This window comes from Theobroma umbraticum, unplaced genomic scaffold (assembly GCF_002168275.2).
Source record: "Theobroma umbraticum cultivar Fairchild unplaced genomic scaffold, ASM216827v3 scaffold_147.0, whole genome shotgun sequence".
Lineage (NCBI taxonomy): Eukaryota > Viridiplantae > Streptophyta > Magnoliopsida > Malvales > Malvaceae > Theobroma > Theobroma umbraticum.
Genome location: NW_018397259.1, coordinates 7783579 through 7804246, shown reverse-complemented (window position 1 = coordinate 7804246; position 20668 = coordinate 7783579). Strand labels below are relative to the sequence as shown.

The 20668-nt window shown below is 35.2% G+C and overlaps 3 protein-coding genes and 1 pseudogene across 3 annotated transcripts; 3 read left to right on the top strand and 1 right to left on the bottom strand.

Annotated features, from left to right (window-relative positions):
* Window positions 1-33: 33 nt before the first annotated feature.
* LOC110414846 (Leucine-rich receptor-like protein kinase family protein) lies at window positions 34-3348 on the bottom strand. Its single transcript, XM_021426257.2, has 2 exons — window positions 551-3348; window positions 34-444 (listed from the first exon to the last, which is right to left on the bottom strand). The coding sequence occupies exons 1-2, from the start codon at window positions 3255-3257 to the stop codon at window positions 44-46; spliced, it is 3108 nt and encodes a 1035-aa protein (XP_021281932.1). The 5' UTR covers window positions 3258-3348; the 3' UTR covers window positions 34-43.
* Window positions 3349-7845: 4497 nt separating this feature from the next.
* On the top strand, window positions 7846-9191 carry LOC110415723 (protein RISC-INTERACTING CLEARING 3'-5' EXORIBONUCLEASE 1-like). Its single transcript, XM_021427425.2, has one exon. The coding sequence runs from the start codon at window positions 7972-7974 to the stop codon at window positions 8602-8604; it is 633 nt and encodes a 210-aa protein (XP_021283100.1). The 5' UTR covers window positions 7846-7971; the 3' UTR covers window positions 8605-9191.
* A 3453-nt stretch (window positions 9192-12644) lies between these two features.
* LOC110414916 (protein RISC-INTERACTING CLEARING 3'-5' EXORIBONUCLEASE 1-like) lies at window positions 12645-13106 on the top strand. The gene has a single exon (XM_021426313.1). The coding sequence runs from the start codon at window positions 12645-12647 to the stop codon at window positions 13104-13106; it is 462 nt and encodes a 153-aa protein (XP_021281988.1).
* Window positions 13107-14644: 1538 nt separating this feature from the next.
* Window positions 14645-18952, top strand: LOC110415721 (putative disease resistance protein RGA1; annotated as a pseudogene).
* Window positions 18953-20668: the final 1716 nt, after the last annotated feature.

Below are 20668 nucleotides of genomic sequence, written 5' to 3'. Positions count from 1 at the left end.
AAGAAATTAGAGAAACCATTAGCCTGAAAGGGAAAAAAAGAAACTATAGAAGACCTATAACTGGTGAGGTGCTAAAGATAGGCCTCTCTTTGCTAGAATTGTCTTGACAAACACTTTTCCTTCGTGGCTTTGCCTCTCCAAGCATTGTAATGATGTCTCTCATGGATGGTCGGTCCTTGGGGAGTTTTGCAGTACAAAGAAGTGCAATCCTGAGGACAAGTTGCATCTCTTCTTGGACATGCTTGCACTGACCGGCTATGGTCGGATCTAGTACTTCTTCTAACCCCCTTCTTTTCTTAACCTTCATTCGAGTCCACTCAACTATATCGATGGATTCTCCAAATGAAGGATCTAATGGCATTTTCCCAGTTAGAAGCTCTAAAAGAACTACACCAAAGCTATAGATGTCAGTCTTCTCATCAACCTTCAGAGTGTACCCGTATTCTGTCAGAGGAAACAGTAGAACAAAACATTAGAAAATAGTTTCTTGCCATGGCAAAAAATGGAAAGAAAAAGCTTTGATAAAAAAATTCATAGATTTGAAACATACCAGGAGCAATATATCCATATGATCCAGCTACCATTGAAACGGTTTCATTCTTATGAATCATCATTCTTGCCAGCCCGAAATCTGCAATTCTTGCCTCAAGATTTGCATCAAGCAGAATGTTGTTGGACTTAATATCCCGGTGGATGATTGGGGGGTGGCAGTCATGGTGGAGATAATTCAGCCCTTGCGCAACACCAACTGCTATGTTATATCTTGAAACCCAGTCAACCAACAGCTTCCCTGCTTGTTTACCGTGCAGAGCTGTCCCAAGATTCCCATTCGGCATGTACTCATATACCATCAACACATCGGCTTCATTATGAACATATCCCATTAACCTTACAATGTTTCTGTGCCTAAGTCTTCCCAGGAGACTCACTTCTCCAAATAGATCATCACTGCTCTCAATGTCGGTCTCTGATCTCCACAGCTTCTTAACTGCCACAACTGCTCGTGGACGATGGACTTCAGCCTTGTAAACTATACCAGTTCCTCCCATGCCAATGATGTTTGATTCCTTTATGCAGGGCAGTATGTCACTACTTGTAAAACTGAGCCTTTGAAATGCAACCAGTCTCCAAGGCCATTCTTTGTTACTCTTTTTGAACTTGTCACCGAAGAAGCTGTTATATAAGTACCATCTTTGATATAGCCATCTTCCAGTAAAAAATGCTATGGCAACAGATAATATTACCAAAGCTCCGATGATAAATCCAGCAGCGATGTGTTTGATGTGCATGTTCCTTGGCCGCCCTGGTGTTTGTATGGGACTCTGAGAGCATGGAGGGAGTACGCCACCACAAAGACCAGCATTGCCAGCCAGGTCATTAGGATTTATGGTCATCAACAAACCATTAGATGGGACTGGACCTTCAAGCTTATTGTATGACAAGTTAAGCATTTCCAAGGCCGGTGAGGTTCCAAAATTCTCTGGTATCAAGCCAACTAGAGAATTATTTGACAAGTCAAGCATGGCTAACGTGGGCATTGTTGCAAGTGCTTTTGGGATTTTTTCAGTGAACTGGTTGTTTCTAAGGTTTAGATTGACCAGCTTTTCACAAGAAGCTATACTCTCTGGAATTTCTCCAGAGAAATGGTTGCTTGAGAGATCAAGTACAGATAATGATGGATAGTCTTGAAACTGATCCGGAAATTTCCCTGCCAAGTTGTTGTGGGAGACAATGAATGTTTGGAGATTAGGAAGGGAAATGATGCTGGAAGAGAGGGTTGATTCAAGGTGGTTCCAAGAAACATCAATGAAAGAAAGAGATGTTGACAAAGCTATATCGTCTGGAATTTGGCCTGTGAGATTGTTTTTTGCCAGTTCCAGACGTTGAAGTATAGGGAGACTTCCGAAACCAATAGGAATAGTCCCAGAAATCAGATTGTTTTGCACTCGAACACGAACCAGTGACTTACATGTTGAGAGACCTACTGGGATTGGACCAGAAAAGGAGTTGTTGAAGAGGATTAGCTTAGTGAGATTCCCTGAATCACATAAACCTGGTGGAATCTCACCAGATAATGAATTTGATGATACATCTAACCACTGTAAGGGTGAGTTTCTTCCAAGATTCATTGGCAGAGAACCTGTCAAAGAATTTTTCCATAGCTCAAGTACCTCCAGTTTGGTCAATTCTCCAAGCTTAACGGGAACTGGACCATTCAACTGATTGCGCATCAAGTTCAACAGCTGCAAATTATTCAACTCTGCTATCTCTGCTGGTATCTCTCCTGAAATCTGGTTGTCAGAAAGATCCAAGAACACTAGTGAAGTAATGTTGCCAAGCTCCGATGGAATCCTTCCTGTGAAATTATTTTTATACAAATAAACTGTAGTTAGTTGTTTTAGCCTACCCAAAGCAGGCGGAATCTGGGCACTGAGAGTGCCGACTGCCAAATCAAGGTACTGAAGATTGGTGAGATTGCCAAATTCCTCTGGTATTTCTCCTTCGAACTCATTGTAACCAAGAATGATGGTTTCTAAAGAAGAAAGCTGTCCGAGCTCTCCTGGAAGTTTTCCTGTCAGATTGTTGCCTGAAAGGCCAAGAAACTTCAGTTTCTGCAGATTCTTGAAAGAGGTAGGAATCGTACCCTCGAAGAAATTCCCTCTGAAATCTAAGCTTTCAAGTGAAGTTGCATTGCCAAGATCCTCTGGGAGAGAGCCTGAGAAATTGTTGCTTGATGCATTGACATAAGTCAATCCCGAGGCCATTCCAAGACCTTTTGGGAAGCCGCCGATGAAGTTGTTTTGGCTTACATCAATGCCCTTCAATGAAGTGAGATTGGCAAACGATTTCGGCAATGATGTATCGAACCCGTTATTGCAGAGGTTGAGGACAGAGAGGCTGCGCAAACCTTGAACATGGTCAGATACAATGCCACTGAGATTCATATTGGAAAGATCAAGTTTCTCTACAAGGCCTCTGGAGTTGCACCAAACTCCTGTCCAGTTACAATGAGCTGATCTGGTTTCAGCCACATTGCTTGGCAGCTTCCAATCTTTGAGCATATCCGATGCATCAATAAAACTACCTTTCATCAACAGTAAGGTAGATGCTTCACCATTTGGAACTGGTATTATCTTAGCTCCCTTAGCAAAAACAAGGGAGAGACCAATGTAACAGTAGAAGAACAGCAAGTGGGATTTCATTTTGCTTCTCTTCTGAGAGTTTGCTCCTCCTAAAAGTAAAACATTTTTGGCCATGGTGGAACAAAGGAGCTAGAGGGTGACCAAGAAGGTTAATATATAAGAGATCATAAAGAGAATAATTAAAGCTTGTTAGCTAGTAATAACCAATTAGTGAGGGTTTGATTAATTTAATATCTGTTCGTGGGTTCTTGGGATTGACACCAGCTAATTATCTGCACTTAATGACTGTAAAGCTTTGGACTTATTACAAATCTCCAAGACACTAAAACATGGTGGGAATGTGTTTCCAGTGATTGTTGATTATGATTTCTTCTTAAATTATTTATCATAGTCAACCCAAGTGGGTGATAAACTGGTAATTCTTTCTTTCTTTCCTCTTAAATTCTTTCTTATTTCAAGATGGAAATCTAAAACTCCTCAAACTGCAACACCAAGTAATTTTTGTGTTTAAATGCAGGGAACAAGCTTGATCAGCTCACTCTTCTTGTCATATACCTTATAAACTTACTCACTTTACTGTCTTACTCCAGACAAAAAGATTCATACAAATAGTCATTTAAACCAGCAACCCAACTTACTTTTTCTTTTTCTGACAAATTCTATGACATCTTAATCTTCTGGCAGGGAAATTAAAAGCCTAGAACTGATTGAATATTGAAGAGATTATTGTAATTAACTATATACTGTTTGCTGCATGGCATATTTACCTGGTTGAGTTTTTCTCTTTTAACTACTTAACCTCATGCCAATGCTATAACAAAAATGCTTTAGGCAAAGCCAACAATCATTATCATCATTATACCATAATTATAACAGTATAATAATCTATCCAAAGGACATAACAAATTCTTTTTCCCTTACAGGCTTGGGAATATTTTTTAACTGAGGTGTCCCATTTGCCAATGGGTTCCTGAAAAGCTATCAACCTTATAACTGATTTATTTTTGAGATAAATGTTGCCAAAACTTGACAAAAATGAAGCACATTGAGTCTCTTTTGGCATATAAGGTGAACTGTTATGAGGAATTGTCTGATTGACATTGCTGTCATCTTCTTGTGCATGAACAGACACCTGTGTATGTGCAAAATCAAATTTAAAAAGAAAATTTAGTGTTCTTATTCTTGCATCAAAACATGGCTGATTTAGCAGAAAAGCATCTCTTCATGTTATAGAGTTGATAATTTTCTAAAAAAGAAAAAAAAAATGAAGAAAACAATAGACAACTTGGAACTTTCTATGACAGACAGAGAGAGAAAGAGGAAGGTGGTGGGTCCCAATAGTGAAATGTTCTCCCATTGATGACCTAAAAAACCATTGTCTTTGTTCACCAAACACCATTCCTTTCTCAAACAAAAAAAAAATTTATAGCCCATTTTTTGATATGCACATGCACCCATCTGGCTTCTAGCAATTATTATAATTTTTTTTAAACAAAGAAGATAAGAATCCAATATGAGAGGGAAAATTATTAATAATTTGAGTTAATATATGAAAGGGTAATAATGCAAGCCATAAGTGAGGGTGGAGAGGGCTGGAGGCCATGTGCAAAGGGCAGTTTCCTTAATAAAAAAAATGTACTCAAAATCCCCATTATTGGGTAGGGACATTCTCACATTGGCATGCATGGAAAGTGCTTCAATGTTTTTTTTTTTTGTATATCTTTTTGATGAATATTTGTTTACATTTTGATAAACCAATTTGGGGTTCAAAGATTAGGTGCCCCACATGGCTTTATGCCTAAAGCCACCACTTTCCTCAATCATTTCACCATTAGAGGGAAGGAACTGTGAAGGCTGACTTGGCCCGGATGAATTTTGGACTAAGCTAAGCTTGGTGGATGTGGCCCTTGTGGGAGGGGCCGACCTCCCCTTTCACCAGCCTTTGTTGTAGGCCTGTTTAGAAAAATATTAGGCCAATTCATTGGGGTTCGAGAGTAAATATTTTTTTTATTTTTTTATTTGGTCAAGTAAGAAAATTAGTAGGCAATAATTGTATTTTCCACTTTTACATGAAAATTTCATTTATATGCTTTTACATGACATTTTCATTTCTTACATGACATGCACAACTAGTGAGTTGTGAAATATGCCATGAACTTATGCTATATATTTAAAAGGTGTGAAACACATTACTTGGTAAAATTATTAAATTGGTTTGTATCATTAATATCATTGATAAGAATATATAAATGTATATATAATATTATAATTTTTTTTGAAATTATATATATTTTTGAATTATTGGAGGAAATTAAATTAGAGTTAAAATAACTTGTAAGAGTTGAAAATAATGTGATAAGTTTTGTTATAATGGCTATAGAAGTACGTAATTGAGTTTTGCCGCAAAATTTGAAAAAATGTTTACGAGGATTGCAGAATTGGGCTGGGAAAAACGTCAAGACTTTAGATTCTAAATTGGGCAAGTCACTTAATTTTATAATAATTATATTAAAAATATATAAAAATTAAAATAATTAATAAAATATTTACTTATTCAATATTATTTAATAAACATCTATTTTCTCTTACTTTTTATCTTTATTAATTCTTAAAAATATGTAAAAGTCAAAAATAATTAATAAAATGACATTCTCCCACTTCTTAATAAATATCAATTTTTTAGCACTTCTTAATTTCTACAATCTACTCATTCTCAGCAATTAAAAACTTTTCTTTCTTTTGTTTGAAAAATATAGAGAAGATGGATTGACATAAATAATGGTTTCTTTTTAAAAAAATAAATATAAAATCTAAATTTGGTGATACATGTATCATTCGTAGAAAGAAATATAATTTGATGAGAATGTTGATAACGAAATAATAAAATCTCTTAAAAATAATTTAAAATTAATTACTTTTTATATATATTAGATCAATTTAAGATATATGAAAGTATGTTTGGTTTTCTATTTAACAATAAAAAATTGAAGTTATTAGATGATAATAGTTTACAAAAATATTGCTTTAATGTTGACAATTTGATATAGACCCACGTATTAGTTACATAGCTGTTTCTGACTATCCAAAAATTAAGATGATAATAAATTAAAATTGGATTATTATCACAAAATATGAGTTATATTATTCTTGTTCAAGAAGAATATTGTAATATATTTAATATTTATTTATGTTTTAATTTATATATATTATTTTGATTTGATATCACACAAATTTAATCTAAAGATTTTGTTTTATGTGTATGAGCATGATTTGATTAAGGTTAAACTTTAACATTATTTTCTTGTAAACTGCAATTGAACAATTTTAAGATAAAAAATTTGAATTTAGAATAAGAAATCTGTCTAATGTCCATAAATTTGAATTTGATCAATTACTTGTAAATGATGGGTAGTTCTCAAATCGAGTGTTAGATAACATTTTTTCAATTAGATTTGTGATATTATTATATTATAAAATATATTTAAAATTATTAATATATATTTTAAGTATTTTAATTAATAATAAGTAAATAGATTGAGTCTGTCAAATTTTGAGTAAAATCAAAAAAAAACTATTAAAAACACTTTAAAAAATACTTTAATCCCTCTTGTTTCAAAATATTATATTATACCTAATACTACATAAATATTTTATGACATAAATACTTTTTTAAAAAGATCTATTCATATTTCTTTTCAAAACTTAATAAAATTTAATTTAATATTTAATAAAATTTAATATTTGAAAAAAAACTTAAAATTTAATAAAATTTTAAAATGAGATTTGTGAATACAATACTCTGTATTATTTTCATATTTAATAAAATTTAATATTTGATAAAAAATAAAAAAATTTAAAATTTTTTTTCTTTTGAAAAACTGAAAAAAATGCAAAGAACTAACATGGTAGAAACAAGAACAAAAAAAATCCAACCCTTTTCCAATAGCTATATAGCAAGCACTACATTAAAAACAAAACTTAAACCTAACCAAATCAAAAGCACAACAGAGCTGAATTAGAAAATCAACAACAAAAACACAACAGAGCTAAAGCCTTGCAAATGGAGAACGAAACCCACTATATGCTGTATCATCAAGCTTTTAAACTTTTGATATATAGTAATAAGAGCCTGTTCAGTTTGGTTTTTTAAAATTTAAAAGTTATTATGAAATTTTTATAAAAAATAATAAGTTTTAAAATTAAGTTAAATTTATTTAATAAATTTATTTTTATAAGTTTTTTTGTACAAATAAGTTATCTAATAAAACAATTTTTATATATTTGAATTTTAGTTAAAATTATCATGAGTATTTAATAAATAACTTTGTGTTAATAGTAAATTTTTTTATTTACAATGAAAAAAATTAACTTTATTTTTTATTTATTTAAAATAAATTTTTAAAAATATAAAAAATAATTTTATATGATATAAAATTTATAATTAATAATAAATTATATAAAAATAAAAATAGATAAAATTTATAATTTGAACCTCCTTCCCCAAAATTCACTATCAGAAAGTAAAGCCTCGCGTGGGATTGCAGCAGGACGGGCCCCTAACTTCACTATCAGAAAGGCAAGCCTTGCGTGGGATTGCAGCCAAATCTCGTATATTCGTACGTCAGATTAAGACTTGAACACTTAGCAGGATGGGGTTATTTGTTCCCACCCCTCACAGCCTAGTGCAGTTGTGCACATTCGTTGTTGCACAACAACCATTTAGCTAGGATCAATTTGGAAAGCTTTTTAATTTATTGACTATTGCTTTTAGCTAATCCCTCCCGATCATTTCTTTATCCTCTTCCTTGGTGATATCTCTTCCTCAACTATGTCGTGCCCGTGCCCACCAAAAATGTCACTGGTTTTCCCAATGAGCGATGGCACCCCAGTGGTGACTGAGCTGGTACCTTGTGAGGATTCACTCCCTTATATTTATCTACTATTGGAATATGCGGTTGAAAATGGAGATATGGTTATCGGGCTTGACACAGAGTGGTGCATGAAAGAGATCAAACTTGGAGTTTTCAGAACTGAATACAGACCCCGCGTTGGCCTACTGAAGCTGTGCTCAGGATTCGGTTGCGTGCTCATTAGGCTTGAAAACTCTGCTTCTGACTCTCTAAAACGATTTTTTGCTGTTAAAGATATCATGTTTGCTGGGATTCGAATGAAAGAAGACTTACAAAACCTGAGAGAGGAATATGGGATAATAATTCGAAACGCGGTGGATCTCAGCGAATTGTCTGCTAAAGTTCTTGGTCAGCCTCAGCTTAGTGCCTACGGTGTAAGGGAATTGGCTAGTAAGGTTCTGTCCATTGACATTCCGCCATCAAGGTCTTTACTGTCAATATGGGCGATTAGGTCTGATAGTTTTCCGAGTCTTGAGCAGGTTGAATCTGCAGCTACTGATGCTTATGCTACATACAAAGTTGGGAGAAGGCTGTTAGGCACTGAGAGTTGATGCTTTCCTGCAAAAAGGAGTAGATGTGGTGGCCCTTGTTTCCTTGATTTACTTGATCTCATGCTTTACTTGTTGTCTTTATTTGTGGACAACCGCATCCTTCTACCTTTCGCTCTTTTTTTTTTCTTTTCTTTAATATATGAAAAGCTAATAATGCAAAGGGCAGTTTCCTTAGAAAAAAAAATGTACTCAAAATCCCCATTATTTGTTAGGGACATTCTCACATTGGCATGCATGGAAAGTGCTTTGATTTTTTTTGTACATCTTTTTGACGAATATTTGTTTACATTTTTATAAACCAATTTGGGGTTCAAAGATTAGTTGCCCCCCACATGGCTTTATGCCTAAGCCACCACTTTCGTCAATCATTTCATCATTAGGGGGAAGATGCTGTGAAGGCTATAGTTTATTAAGTAGGCTTGGCCTGAATGAGTTTTGGACTAAGCAAAAGCTTAGTGGATATGGCCGTTGAGGGAATGGGAAGTACTGAAGCTGACCTTGAGGAAGGGATTGGGTTGTCTGGCCAACCTCGCCTTGTACCAGCCATTGTACTAGGCCTATTTGGGAAAATTTTAGGCCAAGTAGTTGGGCTTGAGCAAATATTTTTCTTTACTTTTTTTATTTGGTCAAATAAGAAAATTTGTAAGCAATAATTGTATTTTCTACTTTTACATGAAAATTTCATTTATATGTTTTTACATGACATTTTCATTTATGACATGGGCAACTTATGAGTTGTGAAATATGCTATAAATTTATACTATATATTCAAAAGAAATGGAATACTTGATAAAATTATTAAATTGGTTTATATAGTTGATAGCAATAAATAAAAATATAGAAAATATTATAAATTTTTTTCAAATTATATATTTTTGATTTATTGGAGGAAATTAAATTTAAGTTAACAAACTTGTAGGATGATAAGTTTTGTCATTATAATGGCTAAAGAGTTACTTGAGTTTTGCTTGCATTATGAGTGCAAAATAAAAACGGACAAATTTACCATTTAAGTTTGTTTAAATTCTTTCTTCTTCCAATTTTCTTTTACGTTTAGCGCCTTTGTTGAAATAATCAGTAATATGGTGTGAGGTCAAAGGTGGAAGCAGTTGAGCTTGGCTAAAGAAGGTAGTTAGATGAAGCAAAACACAGTCATTCTTCTTTTCTCAAATTCTAGGGCTATAAAACATTTTATTTCGTTCGTTTTTGTTTAGTAAATTTATTATTATTACTTAAACGCTTAGACTAGTGTCATTTAGTCAAGTCTTTTAATAGTGTTGTGGCAATATGCATTGTAAGGATGTCGTTTTGTTTTCTTCAAGCTTAGCAAATTTTGTTATCAGTTGTTAAGCTTGCATAGAAGTCAATGCAGTGATTGAGTTCATGTGATCCAATTTCTTTATTAGTTTTTGGTTTACGAGGTCAGATTTAGACTTGTTATTTGAATTTTCAAATTGTTGTATAAATAACTGAAATGAAATAAGAATGAGCAGACTTTTTCATTTACTGTTTTCTCCAAATTTTAAATAACTTTGTTATTTTCTTTATTTTTTGAGAAAACCAATATGATATCAGAGCAGTTAGTCGTGAAGGACCTGTGAATTCTTTACAGTTTAATCATGGTAACTGTAGGCTTCAGTACTTCAACACCTGATTTTAATGGAATTAACTATCAATTTTGGGTTGTAAAGATGAAATCATACTTGAAGTCATTTGACCATTGGGACATGGATGAGACTAAAGAGGTTCTAGTGTAGAGCCATGCCAACCCCACGTTGGCTCAAATCAAATAACATTCTGAAGAAGTAGGAAAGTATTACATAGCACTTATATGGTTGTAGTTAGCAGTATCTAAGGCTATATTTGCCAAGATCATGAACTTTGAAGATCTAAAACAGGTTTGGGATAGCCTAAAGGAAGAGTATCAAGGAAGTGATCGCACTAAAGTAATGCAGGTACTAAATCTCTCTAGACAATTTGAATTGTTAAGAATGAGAGAAGAAGAAAACATACATGATTATATTGATAAGTTGTTGAGGCTTGTAACTTAGCTTAGAATGTTGGAAGAGGTGACAGAGAAGTTTAAGGCTAAAATCTCCTCTTTGGAAGATTGAAAAGATCTGACCAAGATCTCTGCAAATGAGCTAATTAGTGCTTTATAGCTCAAGAGCAGAGAAGAGCTTTTAGAAGTGATAGTCTTGTAGAAAATGCTTTGGTTGCCAAAACCAAAGGCTTGAGGGCTAAGGGTGAGAGCTTTAAAAAGTATAAAGTTGAAAGGCCTAATGTATGAATCCTGAGCAGTTGAAAGGCCTCTATATCAAGGTCTTTACTGATATGGACGATTAGGTCTGACAGTTTTCCTAGTCTTGACCTGGTTGAGTCTGCAGCTACTGATGCTTATGCTGCGTACAAAGTTGGGAGAAGGCTATTAGGCAGTGGAGTTGATGCTTTCCTGCTTTCTCTGCAAAAGGAATAGGTGGGTAGCCCTTGTTTTCTTGATTTACTTGATCTCTTCCTTGCTTTATTTGTGAAAACCGCATCCTTCTACCTCTCGCTCCTTCTTTTCTTTTCTTTACTCTATTTAGTAGGAAAATAAATAAAGAGCATGCAAGGCTTAGGGTGACATCAAGCTCACCTTGGCGCATGTAAGGGCAGAGGCTTGGCATATGAAGGTCTGAGGGGCCATTTAAGCTGAGGTCCCCTGGCATGTCATGGTCTAATTTTGTTGGCAACAGGGTCTCACTGGAGGAGCAGACATATTGATCCTGTGATGCTTATGCTGCACACAAGATTGTGAAGAAGTTAGAAAAAACGACCATGAAATTAAGAGAACATAGATTTTAAATAACCTTTTCTATTGTGAAAATTTGGGGTTAAAGGGTGATTATCTGAAAGAATTTTGGTCCTTCTTTTTCATCATAAACTTCATTTCCTGTTTCTGTTTGGAATCAGATTTGAGATTTCTAGTTAATGCAAAAGGTGCATTAACATTTGCAATTTGTATATTGGAAGATGATCCCAAAATCTCTTACACAATGATTACTGAGGAGTTACTAACATGAATTTTGAGTTACTGAGGAGTTATTGGCCTTTTCATGTTGAGAATACATACCCAACTCAATAAAATCATGCCCCCTACTGTCATAACTCAATCTTATTTTAGCACAATGTTGCATTCATGAAACAAATGCAGAAAATCTTGTTATTAATTTTGTCAGAAGTAAAGAATTTTTGTCATTTTGTCAAGGGCAAAATTTCTTTTTATAAGCATATTTAATTTGCATTTTCATTTTCCTTAAACTACATTTTGATTATAATTTTCGAGTCACTTGTTCTTTGAGCAAAACTACAACTGATGCTTATACTGCCTACAAGATTGGGAAGAAGTTACTAGGAGTTCATTTAAAAAGCCAAAAAAAATGTTGAAAAAAAAAAAAACTCAAGGTGATTTAGAGAAAATTGAATGAATTCATTAATTCTGTTGGGTTTTGGTTGATAGTGTTACAAATCTAATTTGACCAGGCTTCCCTGTTTAAGGCTTGTGTTTTTCCCCATTTCTGTTTGTCTTTATTGTGTTTTTTAGATCATGCAGCACCAAAAAATCATTCATTAATTAGGACGTTTCTCAAGAAAGAGCTTCCAGTTCCAGAGATAAAATTGGGGTCCCTTAGCAATGTACACCTCCAACATTAAAATGGAGAGCTGCTTAATTGCAGCAGGTGTTTTAAATTCCAGAGTTCCAAGAAGAGGATGCTGATATTTTGTTCCTAGAAAGAATACCAAGGGTTACTAACTCCATATAAGTAGTGAAGGAAATGGATCATTTCTTCAGTTTCTCAGGAAAATTAAATAGTCCTGCCTCAGTGCAAATCCAAAATTCTCTTCCTCTATCAGTTCGCATTTTACTATAAGAATGTTAAGGGGGATCAGAGGTTTTGATGTTGGATGGTACCTTTGCAGTGACTGAATTGATCACTGAAAGAGACAGAAGAGGCCATTGCCTTGACATCTTACTGCAGAAAATGTGTGAATATGGGGACATGGCTGTTGGGTTTGACATAGAATGGCTTTCTCAACGTAGCAATGATAGTTTACTCACATTGTGCTATCAGTTTGGCTGTCTTCCGATAAAGCTAGGCACTGACCGCCCCTACTTTATTTCAAAACTCGGGCAGTTCCTCACTCACAAGGATATAATTTTTGCTGGAGTACATTTACAGGGAGATGTTAAAAAGCTGTGGGAGAAATACAGGCTTGAAATTAGAAATGTAGTTGATCTAAGTGAATTAGCAGCTGAGGTACTGCATCATCCTCGCCTTCGTGCATTTGGTGTGAGAAGCTTGGCACATCAACTTCTTTTGGTGCCATTTAAGGCAAGGCCCACCAGCATACTACGGGTTGATAATTCCACGACAGGAGATGTCCCCCAAAAGCTGATTGAATGTGCATCAGCTGATGCCCATGCTGCATACAAGATTGGGAAGAAGCTATTGGGAGATTGAGTCTGCGATCTGGTTAGATCACACATATGTCATTACTCATTAGTCTCTTAAGCATGAATTCTTGGCTGGTGGATAATTTGTCCAAACCTGATAGATGCTTCATCTGTTTACATACGAAGTTATGTAATATGCTCATTTCAATTTCTTGTCAGGTATTTAGAATTGGAAATTTCAAGTTAAAGTAACTGCTAAAGCAACTGTTTACATTAATGCAAAGAATTTCTCAGTTCCTGAAACTTCAATTCAAATCCAAGGTTTAAAACGACGAGTTCTAAGATTGTATATAATTACTCATATGAAACAGAAATAAAAGTTTCCTTTTTTGGGATTAGGCAGTACTCTGTCCACCTCCATTTTCTAGCTAATAATAAGATAATAATAATCCCAATTCTCAAGTAAATTGAATCACTTTGCTCTCTAAATAATCAAACGTGCCATAATCAACAGTCTAGAAACATAACCAATTTCGATTTATATATAATTAATGTTTTTGACATCAAAGAAAAAATATACTCTTAACTTAATTTTTCAAGTAAGAGGAAGTATATACTAATCATTATGTCGAATGATCGGATGCATAAATATAATTATTTAAGTCTTCTTGTTTTAGCTCATTCAATTAAAAATGGAGGTTTATATATAAAATTCGGTTAAGGTTCCTTTAAACATTTGTTAAGGCCAATTAAATTTAAATAGAATGTGATAATAATAACGTAGATTGATTAATAAAAGTTAATCTCATCTGTAATAATTTTGTGAGATTTTTAATTTCTTTAGCAGTCTAACGTACAATTAATTGTTGTAATTTTTTAGTTTTCATGTCCTGGTAAATCCTTGTATTAGATGGGACAGCAATCTCTTGGTGCAGTTTAAGACCAGGTCTTCTAGCGTGGTTCCAGTTGATAGGATGGCAAAAGATCTCAGAAAAAGACCAGATTGGATGTGTAACAACTGATGCTTATGCTGCATGCAAGATTGGGAAGAAGTTACTAGAAGTTTAAGGCTGAGATTGTATAGAATTCTAGATGTCATGGCATTATTGATGCATGGTTGTCATCATTTTCAGCTTTCCCTTCATAAATCCAACAAAAATGTTGAAAAAAAAAATTCAGGGTGATTTGGAGAAAACAGAATGAATGAGTTAATTCTCTGTTTGAGGCTTGTTTATTTCTCTTTGCGGTTTTTAGGTACTAAAATGATCATTTATTGATTAAGACGTTTCTCAAGAAAGACCTTCCAGCTTCAAAGGCAAAATTGGGGACCCCAAGCAATGTGCAGCTTCAACATTAAAATGAAGAGCTGCTGAATTAATTGCAGCTGGTGTCTTATATTCCAGAGTTCCAAGAAGAGAATGATGATATCTTGCTCCTAGAAAGAATCCCAAGGGTTACTAATTAACTCCACTTAAGTAGTGAAAGAAATGGATCATTTCTTTTCAGAGTTGTTCATATAAGACTTGTTGCTCTCTTGTTCAAATTACCCTGTAGCTTTTCAGAGTTGACTTCATCAAATCTTTTTTCTCTACTTTCAAATTACCTATGGCCGAAGCTTTTGTTTCCGTGATCTTGAAGCTGCTGATGAACTCGGGAATAGTTGAAGTTGCACGGAACGAGTGGGCAACGGTTATGGGTGTTGGGAAAGAAGTCGAAAGGCTTGATAGTAATCTGAAGGCAATCCAGTGAAAGCTTGATTATGCAGAGGAAAAACAATTCATGGACCTATCTGTCAAACATTGGTTAGATAGGTTCAAAGAAGTTTCTTATGACATGGAAGACGTATTAGACGACTGGAAAACTGCACTCCACCATTTTGAACCAGATTTTTCAAAGTGCATGGTACGTCTCTTCCCTTGGTTCTTTGTGTTTGCTAGTGGCAAAGAAATTGTTACCAGAATAAGAGAAATCGATGACAGGCTAGACAAGATTGCTAGAGGCAGACTTACGTTTGATTTGGTAAAAAGTAAAATTAAGTAACCAACGTAATCGGTCAGAAAGCACTTCGTTGGTGAATGTGTCACAGTTCATTGGTCGAGATGGGGTCAAAGAAAAAAATAATAAGTACATTGCTGTCTGTGACTAGTGAAAAAAAGAGTTGCAGTGATATTCCTACCATCACCATAGTAGGAATGGGAGGAATAGGAAAAACATCTGTTGCTCAGTTGATTTATAATATAATGATCCTGGAACTCAAGACTCCTTTCAACCACACAGTCTGGGTGCGTGTCTGACACCTATTTGATCAAATTCAAAATACTAGAGCAATTACTGGAGGCCATGACCCTGGTTCAGGGAACCTTCAAAGTCTAGCCTCATTTCAAAGTTTAAGGCTTGTTTTTTTTCCCTTTTCAGTTTGTTCCTTATGTATTTTTTTAGATCATGTGGCACCGTAAAGTCATTGGTTAAGTAGGATGTCTCTCAGGAAAGGGCATAAAGAAGATTTCCCTGACATTTTCTTCACCCAACCACAATGTTGAGCCACCACGGATGAGCGAGGTGTGCTAGGTAGCTGGTTAGCATTCACAAATCACTACTCATTTACGTGCACTATGGTAGTATATAATATTTACAACTTGTCATGGAAACTGCCGATAAAGTTGGTGGAAAAACATAGAAACTTTCTTCTTCCCCCACTTCCTAGCGCAGTCACTGTTGGCCTTTCCAATCTTTCAAATCGCAAAACCAATTTTAATCAGTGTTCAGACCTTGACAAGATCCCCTCCGTCGGTGGATATCTATCTCTATTATTTTCAATCTAACGTCATGATTTTACAACATCAAATTATTCTCTTTTTAAAAGCAAAACATTGTGGAAAAAACAATCCCAATTGCTCTCACCCTTCCTCATAAAAGTTGTCTTGTTCCATTACTTGAAAATCTTCCATCTTTGGTATTGTTGATGGCTCTGCTATACTATTTTCATTGTGTTCATTAGAAAAAGAAAAAACAAAAGATTTTATATTTTTTCATAATAATTGGGTAAGAAGGCAGTGGATCTCTTCTCTCCACTACTTTTCCTCTCCCTTCCATTCCACTATTTTAGAGTTGACTTCATCGCTTCTGGTCTCTCTACTTTCAAGTATCCTATGGCCGAAGCTATTGTTTCCGCGATCTTATCGGAGCTGGCAGCAGTACCGATTCAAAATGCACGGGACTGGTGACGGGTGTCGATGAAGAAGTCGAAAGACTTAAAAGCAATCTCAAGGCAATCCAGTGCGAGCTTGAAGATGCGGAGGAAAAACAGTTCATGAACAAACGTGTCCAACATTGGTTAGATGGTTCAAACAAGTTTCTCATGACCTGGAAGACGTATAGACGACTGGAAGGCCGCACCTCGACAAGTTGTAAACAGATGGAGTTGAAACCTCTTCTGTTCCAAAAGAGGAAGGTATGTCCCTTCGGTTCCGCTTTTCCTTTGGCTTACAAGTTGCCAGCGTCATGACATCGCTCCAGAATAAAAGAAATCAGTGAAGAGTTAGACGAGATTGCTAAAGACGGAGTAATTAGGACTGAATAAAAAGTGGAACTCAGCAACCTAAGCAGTCAGAAAGCACTTCTTTTGTGGATGCGTCACAGATACTTGGTCGAGACAGGGTCAAAGAAGACATTTGCTGTCTGGAACTAGTGAAGAAGGGAGTTGGAATAATGTTCCTACCATCACTGTAGTAGGGGGGGAGGAAAGGGTAAAACAGCTTTTGCCCAATTGATTTATAGTGATCATAGAATCCAAACTCATTTTGAAAACAAAATTTGGGTGTGTGTCTCATACCCCTTTGATCAAAGACAAATTGCTAGATCAATTCTTGGAGGCCTTGACCCTTGTTCAGTGAACTTTCAAAATCAAATTTCACTAGAAATTCTTTTAAATGAAATTCGTGCAAAGATCAAAGGAAGAAAATTCTTTTGTTTTGGATGATGTGTGGACGTACCGTGATCAAGATTGGGAACCGCTGAGATTACCTTTCAGCATGGCTATCGGGAAGTTGGATTTTAGTAACCACTCAAAATGAATCAGTTGCAAGGCAAATGGACTTGTTCATGTCTTTCATCTAGAACAATTATCTGAGGAGGGGTGCTGGTGGATACTTGCTAAAAAAGCATTTTCTCGGAGATGGGGATAGGTGTAAAATGTAGAGGACTTGGAAGGAAATGGCAACAAGTTCAAAGGTTAGCCTCTTGCTGCAAAACCTTGGGATGTCTCCTACGAGATAAAGTAGGAAGAGAAGAGTGGCAAAATGTTTTGAATAGTGAGATATGGAAATGGATTTTGAGGGAGATATCTTTTCAACTTTGTTGTTGAGTTATTATGATTTGCCTCAAGAGTAAGACCATGCTTGTTGTACTGTGCAATGTTTCCAAAGAACTAAGACTTTTTTAAAGATGATTTGATCCAGCATTGGATGGCGCTAGGTTATTTGAAGTCTGATGACAATTTTGGGAGAGAATTACAAGGTGAAGATTACTTTAAGTGCTTAGCAGCTCGTTCTTTTTTAAAGATTTTAAAGGAGATTGCGATGGCAACATTCGTTACTGTAAGATGCATGACATGGTACATGACTTTGTCCCATTTTTGACGCAATACGAATTTGTCATAGAGGAGGATGTCAAAGATTTGAGGCTGGACTTATCTCAAAAAACTCCGTCATGTGAGGTTGGTAATCCCAAGTCGACTGCTTTCCTACGTCCATTAACGGCAGTGAAAAATTGCGAAGCCTTTTGGCAGTTTCTGGTGGATATTATTTTCATACAACTAGTGAAGCCTTACAGAACTTGTTTAGTCAATCCAAGTGTGTGAACTGCGTAATTACAATCTTTGATTATTCGGGCTGCTCTTTTCTTAAGAAACTGCCAGTTGGAATCGGGAATTTGATTAACTTGAGGTATCTTTATTGTGGGTTGTCATGGTCTGACTTACTACCCAAAAGGGATCGGTAAATTAACTTCTCTCATGACATTACATAATATCATAGTGGAGGGCAGATGGTAAATGATGCTGAAGAATTCAGTATCGGAGATCTACAACACTTGGACCTCCTTGCTGGATATCTTCGTGTTGAACTGGTAGGAAATACAATAGATGGGGATGAGGCTAAGGGAGCCAAGCTTCACAACAAGATACATCTCAAGGGAATGTGAGTAATCATCTGCTCTCGGGGTATAAAGAAAGAGAAGGTAGTTCAAGCCTTAAACCCACCATCCAACTTGCGTCTAGTAATTATGAGATAGTAGGCAACTGAATATCTCCGTTGCCTCGAAGCAACTTGGGCTAAGGAAATAGCAACTCTGGTGAGGAAGGCACTTAATTTTCTTCTCTTATAATATAGATTAACAAATTTGAGGAAAAAAAAAGGAAAAGATTTTGCTTTGCACTAGTGTAAAAGTTTTTCTAGCTAGAATTCAGTTTGATGTGATACAGAACAAAGATTTCAGCAAAATCTACTCTTTGAACTTTGTATTTCTCCACACTCAAACATATGGCCTCACTTAACACTTACTTCAAAGCACCAGAAATTTTATGTTTATTTGTATTGATATGCTGGGGACCTGCCAATTTTTGCAGGAAGTAGTGAGAAGACTAGTTATTGAAAGAAGTAAGAAAACAGGTATATTTAAAGGTCTTGCTTTATGATGTCCTCCATGAATTAAAGTTTACTAGTCTTTCATAACCCCATTCCATGATAGTTAGCCCAAATCTTTTGCAGGGATGTCAACACAGAGGCGACGAAAGAAATGAACTGTTCTAGATGGCAAGAAGAACAAAAAATGTAGAATTCGATGCATTTTGTACTTGAAATATGTAAAGAGGAAATTCTGTGTGTAATTGTCCAAAATCTGTAAGACTTTGTGTGTCTGCTGGTATTGTTAGTTTCTATTTTCATTTCTTGGTTTATGTATATTCCCAATTGTGTTTGCTAAGAAAGAAGAATGAAAAAGCATACACGTGAGAAGCATGCTGGAGGAGCACATGTTCAATAATTTATATTTCAGTTATCTAAACAATGGTTAGTTACTTAAGTATAGTTAGTGCAGCAGTTAACAATTTATATAAATACTAAACAGTTGTAAAGTTTTTTTTTTTCCTTCAATAGAATGAAGAATTAGTTTTAACGTTCTTCTATTGATTAGATATATCTCTTCCTTTCTTCCTTGCAAATTCTTGATTTGAGAAAGTTAATAAATTTATATTTATTGTGTGATTTAAAAGCTCTACTAATTTTATTGTTTAACCCATTAATGTATGAGATGAAGGGTGACTGATGTTATGGGATTTTGCAAATATTAATTCCATTAGATATGGTTTACTTGGATCTTCTGACTTTTCTTTTTTCCCTCTCTAGCTACTCTAATTTTGAGGCCAGTACTTTATACACAAGCTGCTGGGTTTTGTGATAAAGTAATTGTCATGGATACTATCTTTTTCCCTGTATGTTCCACCATTCTTGTTTTGCAGTCTATTTGTTGTCCAGAGAAAAGCAAGATCAATGGCTAGATGAAATTTAAAGTTTGCCGGTTTGGTTAGTACAAGCAAACAATGTAGTGGATCCGAGCAAACTGGCAGCCAAAGCATTAGAGATTTAAGAAGGCTCAGCTTGGCACATTTAAGGGCAGGGACTAATTAGCATATGAAGTTCAAGCTAAGGTCCCCTGGCATATCATGCTCTATTTTGGTTGGCGACAGGTCTCACAGGATGAGCAGATTGAATCTGTGATATCCATATGCTGCATACAATTGGGAAGAATTTACTAAAAAAAATACCATGTAATCAAGTCAATATAGATTTTAACCCACTTTTCGACTTCGGAGATCTGGGGTTAAAGGGTGATTATCTGATAGACTGTTGCTTCTTGTTTCTGACTTTTCCTCTTTGGAGATTTGTGGTTAAAGAGTGACCAATGATTATCTGACAGATTATTGCTTCCTTTTCATCATAAACTTCATTTTCAGTTTCTGCTTGGAGTCAGATTTGGGATTTTCTAGTTAAAGCAAAAGGTGCATTAACGATATGCAATTTTTATACCCAACTCATTAAAATCATGCCCCTTATTGCCACAGCTTTGCATAAACAACTGTAAAACTCTAGTAGTACAATGAAACTGTTGATGAACATCCCTGGACCAAACTTCCTTTTATGGTGCAAGAAATTATTGAAGCGCAATGTTGCTTTACAGCATAAAATCTTATTGAATAGGTTAAACTTTGTTTTTCTGATTGTTTCATAGATGTTTCTTCTGTTTTCATACAAGTTAATGATATCCAATGCTTCTAACTATCATTTTCTGTCTAGAACCTTAATTTTGGGATTTTCTTTCTTTCCTTTAATAAATGTAAAATTTTGGCCTAAGCCAGGGATCCAAACCTTGTTCACATTGGATCAAACTTTGCAGACCTGTCTTTTTTTTTTTTTTCGAGTTATAAAAGCAAAAGCTGCATTAACCATCTGAAATCTGTGCAAGAACCAATGGATAGGACGTGAATAGATGGCAATGTCCAGTACCAGAACCAATAAACCTGATTAAAATATTTCCTTTAAGTTGGGTTTTAAGCATATGATGGTTGACAACAGG

Excerpts from the sequence above, each read along its gene's own strand:
- LOC110414846 (XM_021426257.2), bottom strand. The coding sequence starts at position 3,257 with ATGGCCAAAAATGTTTTACTTTTAGGAGGAGCAAACTCTCAGAAGAGA. Across the intron at positions 445-550 it reads ATATGGATATATTGCTCCTG|AATACGGGTACACTCTGAAG; the intron begins GTATGTTTCAAA and ends TTCCTCTGACAG.
- LOC110415723 (XM_021427425.2), top strand. The coding sequence starts at position 7,972 with ATGTCGTGCCCGTGCCCACCAAAAATGTCACTGGTTTTCCCAATGAGC.
- LOC110414916 (XM_021426313.1), top strand. The coding sequence starts at position 12,645 with ATGGCTGTTGGGTTTGACATAGAATGGCTTTCTCAACGTAGCAATGAT.